General features: G+C 36.7%; 2 protein-coding genes across 2 annotated transcripts; both read left to right on the top strand.

The window, feature by feature from the left end:
* The first annotated feature begins 16,251 nt into the window (after positions 1-16,251).
* On the top strand, positions 16,252-19,093 carry LOC117341931 (sodium-coupled monocarboxylate transporter 1-like). Its single transcript, XM_033903807.1, has 4 exons — positions 16,252-16,375; positions 16,741-16,829; positions 17,189-17,301; positions 18,690-19,093. Exons 1-4 carry the CDS (start codon positions 16,307-16,309, stop codon positions 18,773-18,775), a joined length of 357 nt encoding a protein of 118 aa, XP_033759698.1. The 5' UTR covers positions 16,252-16,306; the 3' UTR covers positions 18,776-19,093.
* Positions 19,094-19,675: 582 nt separating this feature from the next.
* Positions 19,676-22,008, top strand: LOC117341932. The gene is made up of 4 exons (XM_033903808.1): positions 19,676-19,929; positions 20,672-20,772; positions 21,017-21,135; positions 21,455-22,008. The coding sequence occupies exons 1-4, from the start codon at positions 19,889-19,891 to the stop codon at positions 21,566-21,568; spliced, it is 375 nt and encodes a 124-aa protein (XP_033759699.1). The 5' UTR covers positions 19,676-19,888; the 3' UTR covers positions 21,569-22,008.
* Positions 22,009-23,444: the final 1,436 nt, after the last annotated feature.

Consider the following 23,444-nt stretch of genomic DNA (forward strand, 5'->3'; position numbering starts at 1 on the left):
TGCCAGGTACTGACCGTAGGCCGGTGGTTTTTCTCCGGGTACTCCGGCTTTCCTCCGCCTCCAAAACCTGGCACGTCCTTAAATGACCCTGGCTGTTAATGGGACGTTAAACAAAAAATAAACCAATTCTGTAACAACTGCTACATATACTATACTTCCATCCCCCAAGGAGGTATAGCATCGGAATTGCCAATAGAGAAATGTCCGCGGCTACAACTGAGCACATGTTATGTTACATGCCTCTTTGGTAAGTGAACCTTCCTTTCCAGCTGGCCTTCGGGGTTTCTCCGTTAGCTGTCAATACGTGTTTGAACAGTCTCCTAGTCTTTAACGAAGACTCGTGAATGTTTAGTAGAATACATTGACAAATTTATTCATAGAAATTGGTCTACTACAGGCAAAACGCCATGCACAATCACGTGAAACACAACGAAAAGAAAATTCTTTAGAAGGAGAAAAATGCATTTTATCTATAGACATGGATCTAACTGCTTTTGATACCACTGTCCTGTATATTATTTGAAACATTCCTGAAGTAAAGTAATAAGAGCTACCTGGTATGATGAAAAAAACTATAGCTCTATTGAGATTTGATTTTGTTTTTTATTCGTTTACGTCTAAGCAACACAACTTTGGCTGTGCGTTTTTGTCTGGGGCGGACATAAGGGCTTCTCTGAAGTGCCATTTCAATTTAATGTCATGTCGTAAACACATTGATTTGACATATCTTTTGGTCCATTTTCTGATAAGGGAATGGATGCTGTAAAGTATTTAAACTTCACGGAGCTAAAACTTCGCGGTTGTCCCTGTCTGGTCTAGATCACCGATATTGAATTTCGCGCAACCACGTATTGGGAACAATCTGCATTAAACACATTTACATCTACATTTGTGAGCATACTAATTTTCGCTGCGTGTTTATTTTTACGCTATATTTAGTGAGAGCTAAAGATAGGGAAAATAAATCCCTCGCGTTTATTACCAACTATGCAGTATGTGAAGTTCCCTTGTGCGGCATTTAAAGTACGAAGCATTAAGCAGGAAGCAAGAAGGTCATTGCTTTGATACCAATTGTACCTGTTGCCATCATGGTTGTAGTCGACTAGATGTAAATGCGAATTGATATCTACACTAACACGGAATAAATCGTGTTTAAAGGTTAATTTGTTATCTGCGTTGGGTTTTATATTCTTGTAACAGATGATCACAAGTAATGTGATTTCTCAGGAGCATTTGGTAGTGTCAACTCGTCTACAACTTAACGTTGGAACGCCATTCCGAATAAATATATTCCCGATTTTACAGTCTTTCCTTTGTCAGGGGGCTGAGCCATAACTTTCCTCGCAATACCGCACGCTCAATATATAGTTGAAAGTGATTTCAAATACTTCAGTAGCTGAAATGAAAAAAGTGTAGACCCAATGAGATGAAATGAAGGAAATTATCCAAGACGGCAAGGAGACCACATGATAACGCTTTACACATTTTCTTTCTTGTTTTCCATGATTTGGCTCATTACGGAAGCTGGGAAAGAACAAAAGGCATTTGTATATGTGTTCCGTCTGTAAGACTAGTGGTCAAAAGTCCTGAATTCTTGAGAAAAAAAAGCACGAGAGACAAAATAGATTTGAGATAATGAAAACGTAACATTTACTAATATTGTAAAATTGGTCTCGAAACAACTAATGCGCATGCTTTTGTTCATGCGAATATTGCCTGCCAGTTCTATAATATACAATTATTGCATGTTGTGATGGCGATGATTGGTTTAATCGACCAAAGGTAATCAATATGGCCCCGTACCGTTAGGCCGAGGTCGATATCGCAACAGGAGGTCGATAAAACCATGCATCAACCGAAAATAGTTTAAGTTTTTTACTTTAAGATGACATACAAAATAAACATATATTTATAAAGGTTCGATACGCGTATTTATATGAAAAGATTATAATACCTAAGAAGTACAAGTGTGATTTTATTTAATTCCAGAACTAAGCATGGGTTTTTTCAAATGGGAGGACTATGTCATCTTCTCTGTTACGATTGTTGTGACAATGGGATTGGGCTTGTACTTCTCACGAAAAAAAGGCAAACGCTCCACATTCGAATATCTGCGAGGTGACGGAAATATGTCGCCATTTCCGGTCGCAGTATCATTGATGGTTTCCTACGAGTCTGGTATAACGATGTTGGGAGTTCCGGCGGAAGTGTATATGTATGGAATGCAGTGGTACCTGTCATACGTGGGTTACTTTATTGGAGATCTAGTGCTCATAAAAGCAATACTTCCTTCAATAAAACGATTGAAATTCACCAGTATCTACGAGGTATGTATGGTAGTTCAATTCATCAACGAATCCATACTTACATAGACTAAAACTAAATATAGAGAAGTTTTTTTAATTTTTCTTTCTACTTAAATTCTTTTCTGTATATTCCTTTAAATATGTCAAAATATGATAAATGAAGTAAGATTAAAAAGGCTCTATCGAATAAACGAACGCGCTTCTGATGTCTTAAAGATACTCAATGAAACCAAATATATTTGCATCTAGTTTCAGTTTGATAATTCATAAGGCAATAGTGCATAGGAATGTCCTGCAAGATAACTATTTGGTTGTACTTTTACGTCCTCGTTAAGCAAAATCAATGATTGTACCACTGGTGTTATTTTATAGTGTCATCACATTGAAATTCCACATCTTGACACGGCATAATTACCTTCCATCTCGTTACGTGATACAGATAACCGCCTAATACGATTACCGAAAATTAACGCTTAAAATCAATGACCGTACGAAAGACATTAATGATGACGAAAGCAATTTTCTTCTATTTCGACATAGTCAATTTGTTCTTTACTCCTTATTAGCATTATTGATTTCCAACAAAATATCCATTGTTTACAGTACCTTGAGAAGCGTTACGATTCCCATGCTATCAGGATGTTCGCTACGATTTTAGGTCTGTGTTATATGGTACGTATCAATTTATTTATTACATAGACAAATTGTAGCTGTGAAATTGTTTTTGTATTGAGAAATAAATACGACTTTTGGTTTATCCTCTATGAGCATATTGTAAAAAGTATAATGTGCTTTTTAAAAGATAAATTGTGAATGGGTCCTATGTACAGTAACCTCATTTTTTCCTTTCCAACCATTAGCTCAACTATCTTGGGACGGTCCTATATGTTCCGGCCATCACCCTGGAGAATGGTATGAATCCAAGCTTGTCTTTTTTCAATAGTTATAAAACTGAGAAACATTATATATCGCGTCAGTGAAATACCACAAAAAAGCAATTTTTTTTTGTGTACAGATAATATTACTAGTTAACAGTGTTAAATATCGTCTTTTAATATTTTGTAGTTACAGGTATTCCTTTGTGGGTCTCCTTAGTCGGTCTGATGACTGTTGTTGTAATCTACACATGCTTTGTAAGTATTCGTTTTGACCTCCGCTAGTATCTTGACACAAGAACAAATTCTCGTTCATTAACGCGAGAGTCACAAACTTCGTCCCTCGCCGCGGTGTTCTCGTGTTTTCACGTTAAAGTGACATCTATCCTGTATATAAAGGCTACGGCTAAAAGGGTTGGTTTGGTTTGGTTTATTTTGTTTAACGTCCTATTAACAGCTAAGGTCATTTAAGGACGGCCTACTGTGCTTGCGACATGCATGCGTGTGGTGAGTGCGTATGTGTGTTTTGGGAGGCTGCGGTATGTTCGTGTTAAGTCTCCTTGTGATAGGCCGGAACTTTCGGCTAAAAGGGAAAAGTATCATTTAAAAATAACAATTATCTTTTCAAATGATTATATCAAATCAATGTTACCGTTCAATAAACAACTGTACATTTCAGGGAGGCTTCCAGTGTGTCATTTGGACTGATGTGTTTCAAGCGTTCCTGATGTTCGGCGGTATATTTACTGTTATTATAAAGGTACTGTTTGATAACATTCCAAGGCAAAACAACTAAATCATTTGCTGATGGCTAGTCCTACCAACCGTAACATCATTTGTCACTAGTTTCCACTATATATTCTGATTGATAAAGAAAAAAAAACACACACAAACTCTCAGCCCCCCCCCCCCCCCCCCCCCACACATAAATACGACATAGTTAAGATGTTATTACGACATAGATAAGACGTTATTACGACATACCTAAGACGTTATTACGACATACCTAAGACGTTATTACGACATACTTAAGACGTTATTATGACATACCTAAGACGTTATTACGACATAGATAAGACGTCATTACGACATACTTAAGACGTTATTACGACATAGATAAGACGTTATTACGACATACCTAAGATGTTATTACGACATAGATAAGACGTCATTACGACATACCTAAGACGTTCTTACGACATAGTTAAGACGTTATTACGACATACCTAAGACGTTATTACGACATAGTTAAGACGCTATTACGACATAGATAAGACGTAAATACGACATAGTTAAGACGTTATTACGACATACCTAAGACGTTATTACGACATACTTAAGACGTTATTACGACATACCTAAGACGTTATTACGACATAGTTAAGACGTTATTACGACATAGTTAAGACGTTATTACGACATAGATACTACGTTATTACGACAAAGTTAAGATGTTACTTTGACATAGTTAAGACGTTACTATGACATAGTTAAGACGTAAATACGACATAGATAAGACGTTATGATGACATTCCTAAGACGTTATTACGACATAGTTCAGACGTTATTACGACATACCTAAGACGTTAATACGACATAGATAAGACGTTACTATGACATAGTTAAGACGTTATTACGACATAGTTAAGACGTTATTACGACATAGATAAGACGTTATTACGACATAGTTAAGACGTTATTACGACATAGTCAAGACGTTATTACGACATAGTTAAGACGTTATTACGACACACCTAAGACGTTATTACGACATACCTAAGACGTTACTATGACATAGTTAAGACGTTATTACGACATACCTAAGACGTTACTATGACATAGTTAAGACGTTATTACGACATAGTTAAGGCGTTATTACGACATAGATAAGACGTTATTACGACATAGCTAAGACGTCATTACGACATAGATAATACGTTATTACGACAATTAAGACGTTACTATGACATAGTTAAGACGTTACTATGACATAGTTAAGACGTTATTACGACATAGTTAAGGCGTTATTACGACATAGTTAAGACATTATTACGACATAGATAAAAGGTTACTATGACATAGTTAAGACGTAAATACGACATAGATAAGACGTTACTATGACATACTATGACATAGACTTAATAATTACGACATAGATAATACGTTATTACGACATACCTAAGACGTTATTACGACATAGTTAAGACGTTATTACGACATAGTTAAGACGTTATTACGACATAGTTAAGACGTTACTATGACATAGTTAAGACGTTATTACGACAGGTTAAAACGTTACTACGAAACCATGTGTATTTTTCCGGTGATCCAAACGGGTTTCCATACTACGTTAACACAGTTTAAAATCAAAACTTGAAAGTTTTCCTAGGTCGGTACTTGAGCGCCATATCAATATATATACATATATACTCAAGAGATAGAGGGTCGCACAAAACATAGGATACTAACACCTTTCAAAACATGCTGAGCGCCTATATGAACCAGACTGCATAATGCAGATGTTTCGTTCTTTTAGGACTTGTTAGGGTCTTAAAAGCTTATCATGGAAAACAAATCGAAAGTAATCTCAAAATCTGCACGGCGGGGAGGCGCAAAACAGCTATAATTCAATCCAATCCATCAATTTCAAAACAAGGTTAAGCGTATATACAACAGGGACCTTTGACTGACTAGACTCATATTCTATGACAAGCTAATGTGATGGTTTTCGTATCGAGTCAGTAGGCAGCGGCTTGTATATATTCAATAAAGTGGCCATAAGTTTTTCGAAGCGCAATATTCTAAGCTTCTTTCAACAATTGTCGTTGAATCGTTGACAGGGGACACTGAAAGCTGGCGGCATGATGACGACATGGCGAACTGTTGTTGAAAAAGGCAGATTGAAAATGTTCAAGTGAGTGTTTGTATTGTGGACAGATTATTGCGTTCGGTGCAAACATATTGTTCTCGTATATTTATTAGAAACATAAACGTAATGTAACATGACGATAAAGATAAAGTCCTTTTTGTCAATCTATACCTATGTTGGGCCGAGTTTAGTCATCGACTTAAATAAAATCAGGAACCAGTTAGGATTACATTTATAATTAAGATAGGTTGAAAGTCAATGTGAAAATAATGAAAATGTGTGGACCGTACTCGATTTTATTTGTTTTCACCGTCTCCTTTCAGGTTATTTTCTCATCATGCAAAATTTACTAGGCTACATCTCCGATAAGAAGGAATTATGATCGATTAAAACATTAAAAAGTTGTTCATGAGTTTAAACAACTATTTTTTTATACAAAGCTGCCAAATAATCAATTAAATCTCGAAGAAAGTAATGTGCTGTATTTGGTATTCAATGTCTTATGAACGATTAATTTTAAGTGGTTTGTTATCATAATGTCCTCAAACTTTGATATTATTTCTGCTTTGTTTCTTCTCAAGTCCCCAAAACGAAGTGGGAGACTTATGATGATTACTCTGATTTTCTTCTTCTTCTGGACGAATTTTGTCAGACACATTTCTCAAAAATAATAAAACGGAACTAAATGAAACTTTACGAAAGGGTTCATCATGGTGAGTGGGCGTGCAATGGACCTTTTTCCCGATCGGTCAACAAAGGTGACCGCCATCGCCTCTGATTGGCAAAAAATTCGAAAATCCAATTCGCTATAACTCTTTTACTATTTAGAGCTTCTGTTTCTTTACCTTCCATAACAAGAGCACTGTAAACAGATGCATTATACACGACTGACCTACAATGTATATTTCATTTAATATTAAAAGTGATGTAAACCTACTTATTTTCGCGTGCGATTAATTTTCGCGAATAACGAGGCGAATAAAATTCGCGAAAACTTATCGCCGCGGAAACGTCGTTAGGCATGAAAAACGCGAAATTATGTCCCCGCAAATATAAGTTTGTATATAGAACCTTGCAGTAACCGATAGATGCTTGTACTAATGTTTTTGTTATCATGGAATGTGAAACACTCATCAGATGCTATCTCCCTAGAGAAATATTTCCAATCCAATGTCAGACCTGCGTTTGAGTACAGCTGGTAAGAATTATACCCCCTGTGATCGCTTATCAGAGGCATGCTGGTCTGTGACACAAGCAAAACAGCAGAGCAACTTGTCAAATATATAGGGGGAATAACTTCCCTGTACAATGTATGTGATCAACAAATGATTATAATGATAACCGCATTTTGTTGTTGTTTTTAATTTTTTAATTTTTTTTCTCACTTGCATGCTGTCTACGCCTTCCAGATATCGAAAAAAACAATACAGAAAGGCATAGAAAATGTTTCTATTTATTTTGTTTCTACAACAAAGCAAATGGTGGCAAAAAGGTCACGTATACGTCAATCGGGAACCGTCGGCACTTTCCGTAAACGAGAAAATACTTTCTCGTTTACGGAAAGTGCCGACGGTTCCCGATTGACGTATACGTCTGATTGACGTCAATCGGGAACCGTCGGCACTTTCCGTAAACGAGAAAGTATTTTCTCGTTTACGGAAAGTGCCGACACGTATACGTCTGATGTCATTTTTCATGAGGATTGACTCATAATGTTGGTGTCCTAGGCTCGGTTATAACCGGAACAAGGACGTTAAGCCCCATTCATCAGTCAATCAATCAGTATAAGGGGTCACGTTCTGGTGACCTTTGTTATTTCAATATTTCACTTTCAGGTCGAATTACCAATTTTCCGATGTCATCTATCTCACCCATTCGTCACATCACGCATCTGAAGCTAACTATTCGGTTCAGCATGTATATAGCTATATGCTTCGTTGGACGTAATAACTTGACAGACTGACATAGTATTCACGCTATGCACTCTACTCATGCTATTTTGCACATACAACATTCATTTCCAATATCCTGTAAGTAATAATTGACTGGTTAATCAAAAAGGCTATCCTGACTTGACCCCTTATGCGATGTCGTTAGATTCTCATGTAACGTAGTGAAAATGCCCATCTAGATTTTGATTACGTTGATTAAACTCATTATCTTTCATCTTTGTAGTTCGTGTAAATCTGAGATAAGAATCATGATTGTGTCCTTGATCCAAATCTTAATGGAACGTGTGACAATCAATTACATTGATATTATTTCACACATTATTTGAGTTATAAGTTCAACTCTTTACTAAACACTTTAGTGATAATATGCAGAAAACACGTGTATGTTACAAAGTCGATAAATAATTCAAGGAAGGCTACTCCAATACATTGATTCAAGGGAGATAACTCCAGTATATTACACAATGCGTGATTCAAGGTAGGTCTCTCCAGTATATTACACAATGCATGATTCAAGGTAGGTCCCTCCAGTATATTGCAAAACATTGGAGAGATTGAAGGGAGACGAATCATTCATATCACAAAACCTTAAAGTGATTTATGAGAGATAACTCAAATATATTGTAAAATCCTGGAGTTAACTTCAGTATATTTCAAAACGCTTGAGTGATTCAAGGGAGAAAACTCCGGTATATTACAAAACCATAAAGTGACTCGAGGGAGATAACAAATGTATATTACAAACCCTTGAGTGATTCAATGGAAAAAACTCCAGGATATTACAAATCATTGGAGTGATTCAAAGGCGATAACTCCGTTGTGTTACAAAATCCTTCAGTGATTCAAAGGAGATAACTCCAGTATTTAAAAAATGATTCAAGGGGGAAAGTCTTATGGGATTTTCCTTTTCCAAATATATATATAATGCATTAACATACAACTTGTTCCATTGCGGATGAATTAAACATGCTCCATCAGCAGAATGACGGATTCTATTAACTATGTCTCTGTAATATTGACACGCTTCTTTTATCCATAAACAAATAAATATCACAGCTATAATCTCACCACAGACCTCTATGAGACCTGCATACAGAGCTACCCCAGAACAATATTTTATGAGACATACATAGATCTACATCACGACTAGCCTCCGTCATATCTCTATGAGAAATACATATATAGATGCACGACAGCTATCCTGTCTGACTTCTGAGACAAACATACATGGTGGGCTGTCCTCTAGAAGACTTCTGTTTGACGTACACCATAGCTACTTCTTTGAGACGTAAACCACAACTATCCTCTGTCAGACTTCTTTTCATACATACATACATGCATGCATCTTTTATACCCCCTTTAGACATACATGAATACATACATACATACATACATACATACATACATACATACATACATACATACATACATACATACATACATACATACATACATACATACATACATACATACATACATACATACATACATACATACATACATACATACATACATACATACATACATACATACATACATACATACATACATACATACATACATACATACATACATACATACATACATACATACATACATACATACATACATACATACATACATACATACATACATACATACATACATACATACATACATACATACATACATACATACATACATACATACATACATACATACATACATACATACATACATACATACATACATACATACATACATACATACATACATACATACATACATACATACTCACTCTGCTACACCCAACCCCCGGTGGCAATAACAATCATTGATTGTCCACAACGCACCAACGATGAACATACACTACAGTTATCCTCTGACAGACCTCTTTGAGACATACATACACAGATACACTATGGCTATCCTGTCAATGGCAGTATTCCACTCAAAGGAAGGGGTTCCTGATTGTGCTGACTCCCAATAAGCCCTGATGGCTCTCTGAAAGTCCCCAAGTGTTTGATAACAGATCCCCAGGAGTGTGTGAACTATCCAGTACTTGCATCCCCCTTGCTCCTCATCATACTGGACCTTTATCAAGTGATATAATGCTTCTTCACGTCCTCTGGAGTCTCCAAGCTCATGACAACAAAGGAAGTTCAGGAACAGAACATATGGTAGAGGTGGAATTAACAATTCTATGTTTTTCTTCGACAATTCTAGACAGAGATGAGGGAGATGCATACTCCCGCAACAAAACTGAATGCAGTTATTGCAAATTTTCTCGAGTCTCTCTAATGCGTGACCACCAGGTTGATAATGCTGGTTTCGGTACACTGTTTGTTGTACTCTATTAACTTGAGAGCCAGTTCCGTAGCATGATGCTAGATGTATTACTTGTCGACTCATCTCTAGGCATTTACTGAAATTTCCCATCAGAAAATGAAACGTTGCTAAATGCAACACCTCTGTTCCCATTGAAGCACTGCGGGTCACCCAGTACTTGCATTTTCTCAGTCTCCGATACCTGGCCTTGTTGCCTGGATTAGCCCCATTTTCACTCAGATCTTCATAGATCATTTCTGATGCAAACCGTCTGATGCTACACATGGTGATGTGGTACGCGTAAACCTCCTCAAAATCTGACTTTGATTTATACAATAAGTTAAATGCCTTCTTGATGGTTCCGGATGGGAAAAATGAAGGAGACATAAAATGAAGAGCTGTAATGTCTTGATACATAAGATTGGCTTTTTCAGTCATTGGTCGTTCAAGCTGAGCTTGTATGGAGGTGTCGCACAGGTTTTCCCATATTGTAGGTTTGTGGAAGTTTCCTACCGAGAGGCACATCCATTTCAAGCAACAGTAGTTGTCCAAAAGGTCCAGCAGTATTTGCTGATTCTGTCCATGTACTTTCCTCTTGAACAAGTTGTTGGCTGGGATAAAGTAATGGGGACAGAATCCTGCCCTGACCCACGCAATCAGAATGTTGAAGCAAAACCAAAAACAGTAAAATAAGTTTTTGTCCTGCCAGAACATTTGGCTTGTATTCTCTATCGCATGAAACAAAATTGTTTTTAAGAAGTAGGAGCACAAGATGTCGTCGTCACCAATGGTTTCTTACAATGCTTCTTTTATTAGTTTTAAGAAATATTTCAGCAGTGTGTACACTTTGACTTGAATGTAACTAAAGGAATGAACTAAAGATCTTTCTGGTAGTGCAAATGAGATTCTCCATTGTAACAATGTATCTTCAGAACATTTATCTCCAACTGGAACAATATGGCATCCACTGTTTACAATCTTTTCTATCAGAGATTGGTGCGGCCATCCATACAAACGTGTACGTGTAATCCATTCATTTGCTTCTTTTGGCCAACAGCTACACGGAAAACAACTGACAATGTCACCTCCTTGTAATGTAGTACTGGGTCCATTGGATTCAAATTTCAGACCCGTGTAATTAGTTTCAGAATTAAGAGAAGTAACCAATCCCTCTCTGAATATATCACTCGAAATAAACAAAGAACTCCCAATTCTAACTATTGAGTCAGAAAAGATTTTGTTTAATGGGTGTTTTAGATGACCAATCTGTAAGTGAACAAAACCAGGGCGACAGTTTGCCTGTCTTATGTACAGAACGGTCTTATGTTCCAGGTTTTGAGAAATACTCTGATCAGGGTATAGTACTGACACAGACTTGAAAACTAACATTGCATCCTGGTCTGAACCCAATTGAAAACATCCTTCCCCATAGCTTCCAGAGAAGATTTTATCAAAATGTTCATTGCTGTTCAAATATTCACGTAATGCTATTGTTTTCCTATGGATGTTCAAACTCTCCTCTGTCCCAGTAAACCGCCTCTCCAGGTATGTGGACAGGAGTAAAGACAGCCGCTCATTCTCCGTGGTGGTCATCATGCTTATCTGCATGATATATTTATCTGTTAGAGTATAAAAAATATAAATCCTTAATATGATATTGTTATCTCAATCAACCCAACAGCTAGACAGTGTTATTATATATGCAACGATGTATGTTACTAATTTTATTTGATTAACATATTTAGAAGTGTTTATATCCCCCGAAATTCATGTCAATATTAAAATCAATGAATATGAACTCTTTTTTTTCAAAAAAAAAAAGAAAAAAAAGAGAACACTCATAAGAGTCAATTTTAATAAATGATACACGTACCTTGTCAAGTCTATTACGATGTTTTTGATTCTCTCCTTCCAAATGCCTCGAGGCTTATAAGTAGATCCTGCAGTAATCCATTTCATAAGAACTCCTCGTGCTTTTAAATGTGTAGATAATATGTCTGCAACAGGTTACTACGGCCAAAGTCAGTTTCAAAGTCGACTGGTTACAGGCGCAGTAGCAACAAACCTAATGAAAGTTGGGACTTCCTCGTTTGCGGATGTCAGCTTGCGGAAGCTTCCTGATAAAACTTTCAGAATACAGGGATGCGTTGAACTAGCGTGATAAAACCTATCACACCGACAATCGCATAGTGTATACAGTCTGTACATGAGGAAGTATTCCTTCCCGATGTAGGATGGTGTAATTTCTCGTTTTGCATAGTAATCTGTGTACCACTGCATGAACTTTGTATAGTTCAAAGGTCACAGTCCCCATGTTTTTCAGCACGGAATGTGATAGAGTAAAACGTATTATGGTTGAACCTGTTCCCGGAGTTTACTTGTTTCATGTAGTCTACTGAATTGGCCTACATTTATGTTAAAATCTTATTCCAATGCTCAAAAGACTACTACTCCAGAACTACTCAAAGGATTCAGACAAATTTAGTGAAGTATCCATGGATAAGAAGGTGTTGCATCAATACACTCAAGGTCATTTCATTTTTAGATATAGGGATATACCAAGAGTTGCCATTTTAGGCAGTGATTGTATGAGAAGCATACTAAATAAGAAAAATGAGAATTGAGCTATGTGACCGAATATAGTTGTTCATGGTGAAAAAAAGCACATCTATTTGTTATTGTGTTTTGTAGTTTCGACCCAGATCCAACTACCCGCCATTCATTTTGGAGCCTCATATTTGGATGTGCATTTATAGAACTTACTATGCCGTTTCGACAGCCAGTTTATCAACGTATTACTGCAACGCCTACTGTCAAATCTGCTCAAAGGTAAGGCTTGTTTCCCATACCTAGTATTTTGCCCTTTGGAGTTCAACGTCTCCTCGAGCGAAGAAGTTCTTTTATTTTGTTACATTAACCCCGAGAAAGTTGTATCTGTTAAAGGGGCATTCCTTCGTTCGTACATCGGAAACGTGCAAAATTTCAATTGATAAGATCTATACCCGAATGAGGATTATATGAGTTTTTAGCTCACCGGTTACGAGTAACCAACAGTATACACCCCACACCCATCTAATTTGGTTTATACATTTATTAGAGGTCTAGGAGTAATGTTATGGCAAAATCATGCAGAAACAAAATGTGATTTTTTCGTATTTTACCATTTTGTGGACTTAACCTTTTAACACCAAACTCCACTTTAAAGTTTTTGAGATCAGTTTTTGGAAAGCTGCTAAGTCCAAAAATATACACCTCACAACACCCTTTTGATTTGGTTTATACTTTGTGTTATGGCAAAATCATGCAGATAAAAATGTGATTTTTGGGGGCATTTCACCATTTAGTTGACTTAAATTTTTTGGCACATAAACCCTCTTTATAGATTTTGGGGGTAAGTTTTGGAAAGCGTGTATATACATCCATTAGAGGTCTAGGAACGATATTATGTGACGTACAATTCCAAAATGACATGCTTATACTAGTGGGGTGACACCTAAAGGAGTGTCACAGAAAGAATGAAGTGTAGTTAGGGAAGATAACTCTGGTTGAGCACGAAAGACATATAAAAATAAATGCTGAGGATGATACAGAAATGGCCGTCTTGAGTTCAGAGGTTCCATGCACGAGTCCTGGTTTACATCAAAATCGTTCAATGTCAATATTTCGACCAATAAGAAGCCTCAGCGTGGTTCTATGGCAAGAACATCCGTGAGGTTGAATTTGCATCTAAAATTTGACCAATTGAATTCCTCCATGTGGTTGCTATGGCAATGAATCCCATGTGGTTGAATTCGAATTCCCCTATTTACCATTTTGCATCCAAATCCATTGTCTAAACTTCGATTAATCAGAAGCCTTGATATGGCAATGATACCCATGCAATGGAATTTGCAGTCCCCTAATACCAATATATACCATATACCAATGGTAATCGAAATCAAACAATATCTAAATTTTCACCAGTCAGAGGCAAATAAGTCTGTGGCGGTCATCTTGGCTGACCGATCGGAAAATAAAAGATCAGTTGCAAACCCCATGACCTTGAAGAACATTTGTGTCAATTTGTTTTTAGTGGGGGACTAAATAGATTATTGGTTATCTTATAACACTGGTAACCCCCAAAACCTTTATTTCCTTTCCTTTAGCATTAATAGCTTCACTTGCTCTTATTTTCATCACTTTCACTTAATTTCCTCACTTGCACTTAATTTATTCGCGCGACATTTAAAACTCTCAATTGCGTTTAAATAATAATACTGGCGCGAGGAAATGGAAGGTTTAGGGGTGACCACTGTAATAATTTTCACAATTCTTCAGTTTTCTGGAATATGACACATTAATTGATTATGAGACATCAATTGGCATATATCCAAGCATACGTTACGGTCTCTCGTGTGTTGTTGTTCAGTGAGGCAGTCACCCACTACTATAAGGAGACCCAGCCTCAAAACGATCATGATTGCAATATATACACGTGATGATAAAACAAGCAAACAATCAACCCTAAGTTCATCTTAGTAACAGATGTACTCGCGGTATTCTAATCGATAAATAATTACATATACCATCAAAGATTAAAAAAAAATGTCATGCATATCATTATGATGTCAAAATCAGGGCTTCTATGAACCACAGAACCAAATCAAAAATAGATTGTGGGTTTTCCCGTTTGGGCAGAAGATTTAATAGGAAGGTGAATGCATCCGGGCCTACTGATTGGATATTTAGGTGACTCGTGACGTAACATTCGTAATATCTCGAAAAATACGACCCTTTTTCAAAACCCTATTGTGGCCGTTCTATGGAAGACATAGAAAAACTAAAGATACCCTTTTCTCTCAGAACTATCTCTACTTGCTATGTTTGGAGTTTCAGATTTTTGGATTGAAACGCTGATTTTTAAGGACCGATTAAACAGAAGCTACCGGTCAAAGTGACGATTTTGGCATGTTTGACCCAAAATATCTAATAAATACGAATTTCCACAGGGATACCAGATACATCCAGACCTATAGATCGAGCCGAGTTTTACAATGGTTCAAAAGACCATCAAAATTGTATTTGCCATTTTTTCCGCTCCCAAATTACTACAATAGCCGGCAAAAATCGCGAATTAGCTCATACTATCATTACGTTCCGTAATGAACGATAACGAGTTATCGTCCCTTACTACACTTCATTCTTTATTTACACAAAAAAATGAATGCATAGTGTGATTGCTGTCGCCGGTGAGCTTTCGCAATCATTGATTGCACTTGTTGTGCCTTCCATTAATGGAAGTTACGCCGAAATACACAGAAAAATGACGTTTCGTATACAAATACCGTCTGCCTTTGCGATCTTAAGTGATACTTCGGGTCTAATTGAGAATTTTTATGATTTGATACTTGAAGCACTTCCTTTTCCCTTGAGAGTAAAACGGTCGTATTTAATGTAAAGATTATAACTTTTACTTCTTAACACACATTTCCCATTAAGTTTCATTTTCACGACATACACTTTATTCAAACGACGGAATGTCCCTTTAATTTTCGGTAACTAGAATTGATACGAAAAGGCTAGCACACTCCATGAAAAACGCATATGCGCTTCAGCTATTCTGATGCGTTTTAGTTCTTTCTTCCTGTAAATATGTAAATAAGGTGTACTCAAGGCATAACGGTCTCAAACTTTTCTTGTCTTTTTTTTTTCAATTGTCTGCCTAGACACTCCCCCACATTGTCGTTCGCCTCTGTGATGAACGTTTCGGTTTCTGTCCCCTGGTCTTAACAAAAGAAGGTCACTTAAATGAATTCACTGATCGTCAAATCGGCATCCTCCTGAATGGCATTTATATTTTGATAGGACTACGATAACAAGTAACTTTTTTATTGATTTTGATTTACTTAATTTGATTTGATTTTTATTTAATTTGTTATTATATTTTTTAGAATGTTTCTAATGGCAGCGTTCTTATATCTATTAACGTCATTAATTGTCGCCATTGAGGGAGCTGTGATGTTTGCATATTTTGACCACCAGGGGTGTGATCCATTAGTGGCAAATCAAGTCACAAATCCTAATCAGGTACTTATATAATATATCATACTTGTTACTGAGTGGTTAACTTGCATGACATTACTCTTGTTTTGACGCAGGAATGTCAAATAAATCATTGCCAATTGAGTCCAGGAGATGTATAACCTTCCAATAAGTGTTTAATCCCGTACCAACAACATAAACTACCAATACAATAGCGAAAGAGTTATTGATATGCAAACAGAGGTAGGTGAAGCAATGGTAATACTATCTAGAGAATAATTGGGAAACTGAAATCATCACGCTAATCATGTAGCTTAGTTGTAGGTTGCCCCTGCTATTTACATTGTAAGTGAAGATCGAGGTAAATAGCTGATGTTGAAGTGTCTGTAGCTAACTATTTTCATTTGAAGCTGATTGCTAAAATGGTAACTGATATATTTGCGGACACACCTTGTCTTCCCGGTCTCTTCCTGGCATCACTTTTCAGCGCGTCTCTGAGGTAAGTGTGGCCTGACTTTACTTATTTAGTTAAGACGTCACTCTTCCAAGCGTCTTTGAAGTTTAACTTATTAGCTTTGCTTATTAAAAAGATGTTCTATACAAGTTAGAATTCCATACCACAGTCTAAAAATAATTTTCACAAAAAATCATCTACTTATGTTCTATTGAAATCGTACGCCACGGTTTACCATATAAACTCAGATTCGATATTCAATTTGTAGATATTCCCTATAGTTCTAGCTACCTGTGGTTAAACAATAGCTACATGTAGTTAATCAACAGCTAATTCAACAATAACAGATCAATACTTATTATAGTAACAATATGTTTTATTTCTCCTGAACGCGGCCTACACAGCACAATGTCGTCCTTGCTATGCAGCATCTCCGCCATATTTTGGGAGGATGTTGTCAAACCTCACACAAACCCGATGTCGGACAGACGAGCAACATTTATCACGCAATCTTCAGGTAAAACAATAAACAGTCTAGAATATATAGTAAGATATTTCTCTATGTAAAGTTGTAACAAATAGACATCATGCATTCAGTGTTAATTTTATAGCAGTTGTACATTCATTTTAATCATAGTTGGAGACTGAGAGTCTTCGTCTTCGAAGGTTTTAACACACCAAGTATAACTTAAATATACGTAATCACAATACAATATCAATCATAAGCTAAATCAAAAGCCAGAATAGGGGAGTGATAACACTATCAGCGACGGAATTGGTATTTGTGCATTCTGCTTCACATATCCCCTTAATAAACTAAGTGTTAGAATAACGGGCGATTGAAAGAGGTCAGTTGTTACTGTTTCCCTAATGACTGACCTCAGAGAAAGCCGCAAAATGTTTAAATCAAAGTCTTGTAACTGACCACGTTGAAGAGACAGATGTTATATTACTGTTTATTTACACTGTGTTTGGCCTGTTCTAGTAATTGGTTTGGTTTGGTTTATTTAGTTTAACGTCCTATTAACAGCTAAGGTCATTTAAGGACGGCCTCCCGTGCGTGCGACATGCTTGTTTTGGGAGGCTGCGGTATGTTCGTGTTAAGTCTCCTTGTGATAGGCCGGTACTTTTGCCGATTTATAGTGCTACCTCACTGAAGCATACTGCCGAAGACACCCAGCAGGACACCCCACCCGGTCACATTATACTGACAACGGGCAAAGCAGTCGTCCCACTCCAAATATGCTGAGCGCTATGCAGGAGTAGCAACTACCATTTTTAAAGACTTTGGTATGTCTCGGCTAGGGGACAGAACCCAACGCCTTCCTCACAGCGGCGAACGCTCAACAAAAGGCCAAAAAATGAGGCATTGTCAAGTGTGACGTTAGGAAGAAGAAAGTTGTTAAGAAAGAAGAGAAAAGATAAGATCCCATTTAGTCGCCTCTTACGATCATGCAATGGGGGCAGCAGGTACAATTCTTACGCCCTACCTGCAGGGCAGTGTTCTAGTAAAGTTATCATAATGAAGAGGCATTGAACAAACAAATTTCGTAAAGAAGTAAGCCTGTGCATAACGCATTATAAATCATGTACAAATGTAAACAGTAAAAGGACAATCTGGGGCCGCGGTGATTTAAGTGTCCCGATACTTTATCACTAGCCCCCCACCTCTGGGTGGCGAGTTCGAAACCTAATTGGGGAAGTTGCCTGGTACTGACCGCACGTCCGTGTTTTTCTCCGGGTACTCCGGCTTTCCTCCACCTCCAAAACCTGGCACGTCCTTAAATGACCATGGCTGTTGATAGGACGTTCAACAAAAACAAACCAAACCAAATAAGGACAATCTAATATTACACATGATTCTGTGAAATTAACGCTATTCTCTTTGTTTGATTATACTTACAGTGGTACTGTTTGGAGTAATAAGCATTGCTGTGGCATTTCTGGTGTCCGGTTTGACAGGTCCGGTATCTCAGGTGTGTATTCGGTGACATCTTTTCTGCTCTTAATGTGAAGTTCAAGTGTTAATTTGCATACGTTTGACTTCCTTTAAACTTTGCAGGTGATTTGCCTTAGCACGGACCTCGGTAATTTTCTTTTCATATACATGATAACATAATCGATAGATGATAATACAAATCACAATATTGTTTGGCTTAATCTAGGTTTTGAAAGAAAATATCGCCTACCTAGAAATACCATCATCACTGCGCCAGGCCGACATCCTTACAAAGGGGTGTTTCGATGTTGTATTAATTAATAGCTCAATATTCCCTCATCATCATAGTAACAAATCGTCAATGCGATGAACATCTGCATGATAATTTATTTATACATGGATACGAATTCTACAAATATTATATATTATTCGGATAGTTATATTATATAGTATTTTTTAGATAATAGATAATAATAAATATCCATGAAGCGATAAAAAGACTTGGATCACAATATGAATTGACACATGGATACAAATTCTACAAATATTATACAAAGGATTACGACAGTAATTGGTGATGTTAACTATAATTATATTAATGGTCAGATAATAGACACGACTGAATCAAGCCTTGTAGGAGGAGTATGTGGCGTTTTCATGTTAGGGTGGTTGATTCCATGGGCAAATACAACGGTAGGTGACTTACATTTGCTATTACTAGTTTCCAACAAAAACACACACAGCAATAATGCTGAGAATCGCTGTGAAATTGACAATCTCTACTCAGAGTTATAAATACCAGTAGATTCCATTAATTGAAGAAAGTCTCAGAAACTTGGAACTGAGGAAGTCTTATTAGATTTTCACTTTTTATCATTAAATCTTTTCTTTTTTTATGTCTAATTCTGTTTGATCAAAGAACTATTCCCTTTTTATAGTCGTATGGTTCTTGGTTAATGATAACCTGATTAACGTATGTATTTATTTCAAACCACAGGGTGCTTTAGTTGGAGGTACGGTTAGCATTTTGTTTGTTGGGTGGATATCATTTGGGCAGTACACTTCGTCCGGGGTTCGAGTCGCGCCTCAGCTTACTCCAGCCTCTGTTGAACGATGTGTATTCCCTAACTCTACAGATCTGTTTGATGTCCAGGCCAATTATACGATGTACTTAGGCGATAACAACATACAGACAGTAGCTGAACCGTATGTAAAAATATTACAATGTAGTGAGCTTGGAATTATACCCCCGTACAAAGTTGATTTGTATGGTGGCATCAGGTGGCCTATTTGTCTGTGTCAGTAATTTTCATCAAAACTTCCTAAAGCTCAATGGGTTCAGTCATCACACACTGTAGGTGTGCACCTAATCCTATTTTTTGTTGGATCCGCCTAATTTTTATTGCAGTTATGCCCCTTTTCTATGGCTGTAGGCTGAATCTGGTTAACACAACTCCTACTACCATGTTAATCACATGTTATTTCCCCCCTATTTGTGTTTATTGTACGGTGTTGTGGGATTGCCGATCAGGGTATTAGTTGTTCATCATGACTACATAGAGGGAATCAGGATGGATTGTAGAGCAAGGGTATTAGTTGTTCATCATAGCTACATAACTTGAATCAAGGTGGATTGGAGAGCAAGGGTATTAGTCGTTCATCATGGCTACATAGAGGGAATCAGGATGGATTGTAGAGAAGGGCATTAGTCGTTCATCATGGCTACATAGTGGGAATCAAGGTGGATTGTAGAGCAGGGTAATTAGTCAGTCATTTTGGGCACATTGTGGAGTTAATACAGGACATTAAACCGTCTTATATACACTAGTCAGTTGTCAATGAATCAACGGGATAATTAATATGTAGAAACTGATATTAATGTTGAAGAATAATTCATGGAATAATAGTTACAAAGGTAAAATACACCAGAACGTTGCAATCATTACAGACATGGACTGGACTTGTTGTATTCGTTGTCCTATAAATGGCTCGGGGTCGTTGGGATCCTTATAGTAATTGTTGTTGGATCCCTGGTCAGTCGTCTACAAGGTAAGGATGGGAAATACTCATTTGATTCACCAGACAGGAGAATGACCATTGTCATCATTTAAACTTTATTTCTCAATTCATTTTAAATATATCCTTTTGATAAACAATAAAAAATATGAATTCATATGTAATATCCTTGACTTGTAGGATGTTCTAGTTTGTTTTTAAATCATATATTGACTACATTTTAGTGCAGTTGTAATTATGCTTTATTCTTATTTGATTTTATTAATTACCTTGAAAGCCCCCAGGCCTGTCGACCCATCGCTAGTCATCCCGCCATATGACCTTCTCTGTTGCTGTATCCCTTCATTCATTCGGAAACGACTACGCTGTGGAGTAAACCACACACAAAGTGATGACGTAAGCATTTTATGTTACCATTATGCATGCATTGTAATTCAGACCTTGATCAGTTGGTCAGTATCTACCTTCTAATATTATATTGCTAAAGTGAAGTTTTTGAATGCAGTGAAAGAAAAGATTAACTAATTATAGGGATGACCCAGTTTTATCGATATGTGCTCAGCGTAGAAAGACCTTGTTTTTGTTTTATAGAAAAAATATATGCACCTAGCTATTGTCGCATACATGTGTTAAGTTTGCCTTATGTTACGTAGCAAAGAGAAATAGAACAAAGAGAAAATGTAACTTAAATATTTCTTCTCTGTCTCCTTTTTAGGAAACTAGTGACAAAGCTGATGGAGCAATTCCGGATGGAAATCCGAGCCCATCGTACACGTCAGTGCCTCTGACCACCGAGCCATTACACGCAATTAGCGCAACAAAGTTATAGACTTTTCTTGTTTTGTTTTCTAGTTCTGATCTGCAATTATTATATTTTTTCTTAAATTCAACTTGTAACAATGTTGTCGAATTCCAAATTGAAATTTTGCGATGTAAATGCGACCTATTCTTTTGACGTCACGAGTAAATGCAACCGTTCCCGATAAAAAATAGAGTTCGTGAAAACAAAAACAAAATTATCAATATCATTTAAACATTTTAAGAAAAGAATGTTCTTGTTTTATACAACATAATTTCGTTAATTGTTACAAGTTACATCGATCAATTGTGGTTTCTATATTTTATCATAGTGACGTCAGAAAATCAACGTTATTTAGTGACGACGTCATGAAAATTGTTTTTCTTATCACTACACCAATGGGAATTGTGTGAATTATGACCTGATGACTTTCCTTTTTGTTTTGTAAGGTTAAATAGTGAGAATGCAGTGCAAATGGAACTATATGCATACGTATGCATGTATATATATAAACAGACATTAAACTATATTTCAAAACAATATTGGTGACGTCCTGAAAGTACTGCTTAAAATCCTATGTTAAACTATTGACACTTTTGTTTTCTGTTTTTTTTTCCGACGACATCTGTATTACAATTATCATTATTTTATTTCTACCTCTGGACAGTTTCTACGCTCAATGACCCATGGTACAATTTCTCTTGTGTTTGACCTCCGAGAAATGGTCAGGGAAATAGGAGAAATAATACATCTGTTGTATTTCACTTCTTTCAATAGGGATGGCTTCTGTTTGATTGACATTATTTAGTGTATGATTCAAATCTATACTGTATACATGACAGTGTATCGTACAACACAGAAAAAATAAAACAAAGAAAGATAATTCGACCCCTTTGTGCACAAAATTGTCCATTAATTTATTCCATTAGTCAAACAACATAGAATTATATACTGCATGGAGGTAGTCATATAGTCTCTAAAATAGATACTATTCCGGCTTTACGCTAACCAGTTGTTGACGAGTTTGCCCGTTGTCGGCAAAGTTCAGTGAGGTATTACTATAAACTCGGCATCAGTTCATCGCTATCGCTAGAAGGCCAGGTTCGGTTTGTAATTGTTTAACGTCCGATTAGCAGCTATGGTAATTAAACTGCGGCACAAGGAGGCAAACACGAATGTATGCCTCTGAAAACACCGATGCGGCTCATACAAAGGGCAGGTCGTCCTTTAGTTACCATAGCTGAAAATAGGACGTTAAACAATAAAAAACAAAACAAAACAAACAAACCCAGACTCGGTACTATCAACCTTCAGAAAAGGTACGATAGATATATCCCCAATCTCTATAAATTTGCACAGCAGCAACCATAAAAATTCATCGCATTTCTTCAACATGTGTACTTCAACATATACACATATATATACATATCAGGTAACAAAACAGTCTCATATTGTACACCGCAAGCTAACACTCTAGCTAATTACCAGACTGGTTTAATATTACAAGGTCACGGATACGTGTGAGAACAACGAGATAGGTGATCTATATTGTATGTCTACACCGTGTTTACCCATGTAAACATACCCTTAGTAGATTATTTGATGTCTTATGTATATCGTGATGTGTGTGATCTTTAAATGTAAAATCGTGTGTCCCTCCATGTAAAACATAGTTGAGGACACATTCATGGTGTATAATCTCTTAATATAAAATCGCGTGTTGTTATTCTTTTTTTTATATACAAAGCTTAGGGCACGCCATCATATAGTGCTTAACCTCTTTATATAAAATCGCGGTTTTTTTTGTTTTTTTTTGTTTTTGTTTGTTGTTTTTTTGTTATACGAAGCTGAAGGCGTGCTTTCATATTGCATGATCTACTAGTATTATAAAATAATGATTTTTGTT

The sequence above is a fragment of the Pecten maximus genome, chromosome 14 (genome assembly GCF_902652985.1).
Source record: "Pecten maximus chromosome 14, xPecMax1.1, whole genome shotgun sequence".
Lineage (NCBI taxonomy): Eukaryota > Metazoa > Mollusca > Bivalvia > Pectinida > Pectinidae > Pecten > Pecten maximus.

Coding starts and splice junctions, on each gene's coding strand:
- LOC117341931 (XM_033903807.1), top strand. CDS start 16,307: ATGTTTGCATATTTTGACCACCAGGGGTGTGATCCATTAGTGGCAAAT. Junction 16,376..16,740: donor AAGTCACAAATCCTAATCAG/GTACTTATATAA, acceptor TTTCATTTGAAG/CTGATTGCTAAAATGGTAAC. Junction 17,302..18,689: donor ATTTATCACGCAATCTTCAG/GTAAAACAATAA, acceptor TTATACTTACAG/TGGTACTGTTTGGAGTAATA.
- LOC117341932 (XM_033903808.1), top strand. CDS start 19,889: ATGTACTTAGGCGATAACAACATACAGACAGTAGCTGAACC. Junction 19,930..20,671: donor ATACAGACAGTAGCTGAACC/GTATGTAAAAAT, acceptor CAATCATTACAG/ACATGGACTGGACTTGTTGT. Junction 20,773..21,016: donor CCTGGTCAGTCGTCTACAAG/GTAAGGATGGGA, acceptor TTACCTTGAAAG/CCCCCAGGCCTGTCGACCCA.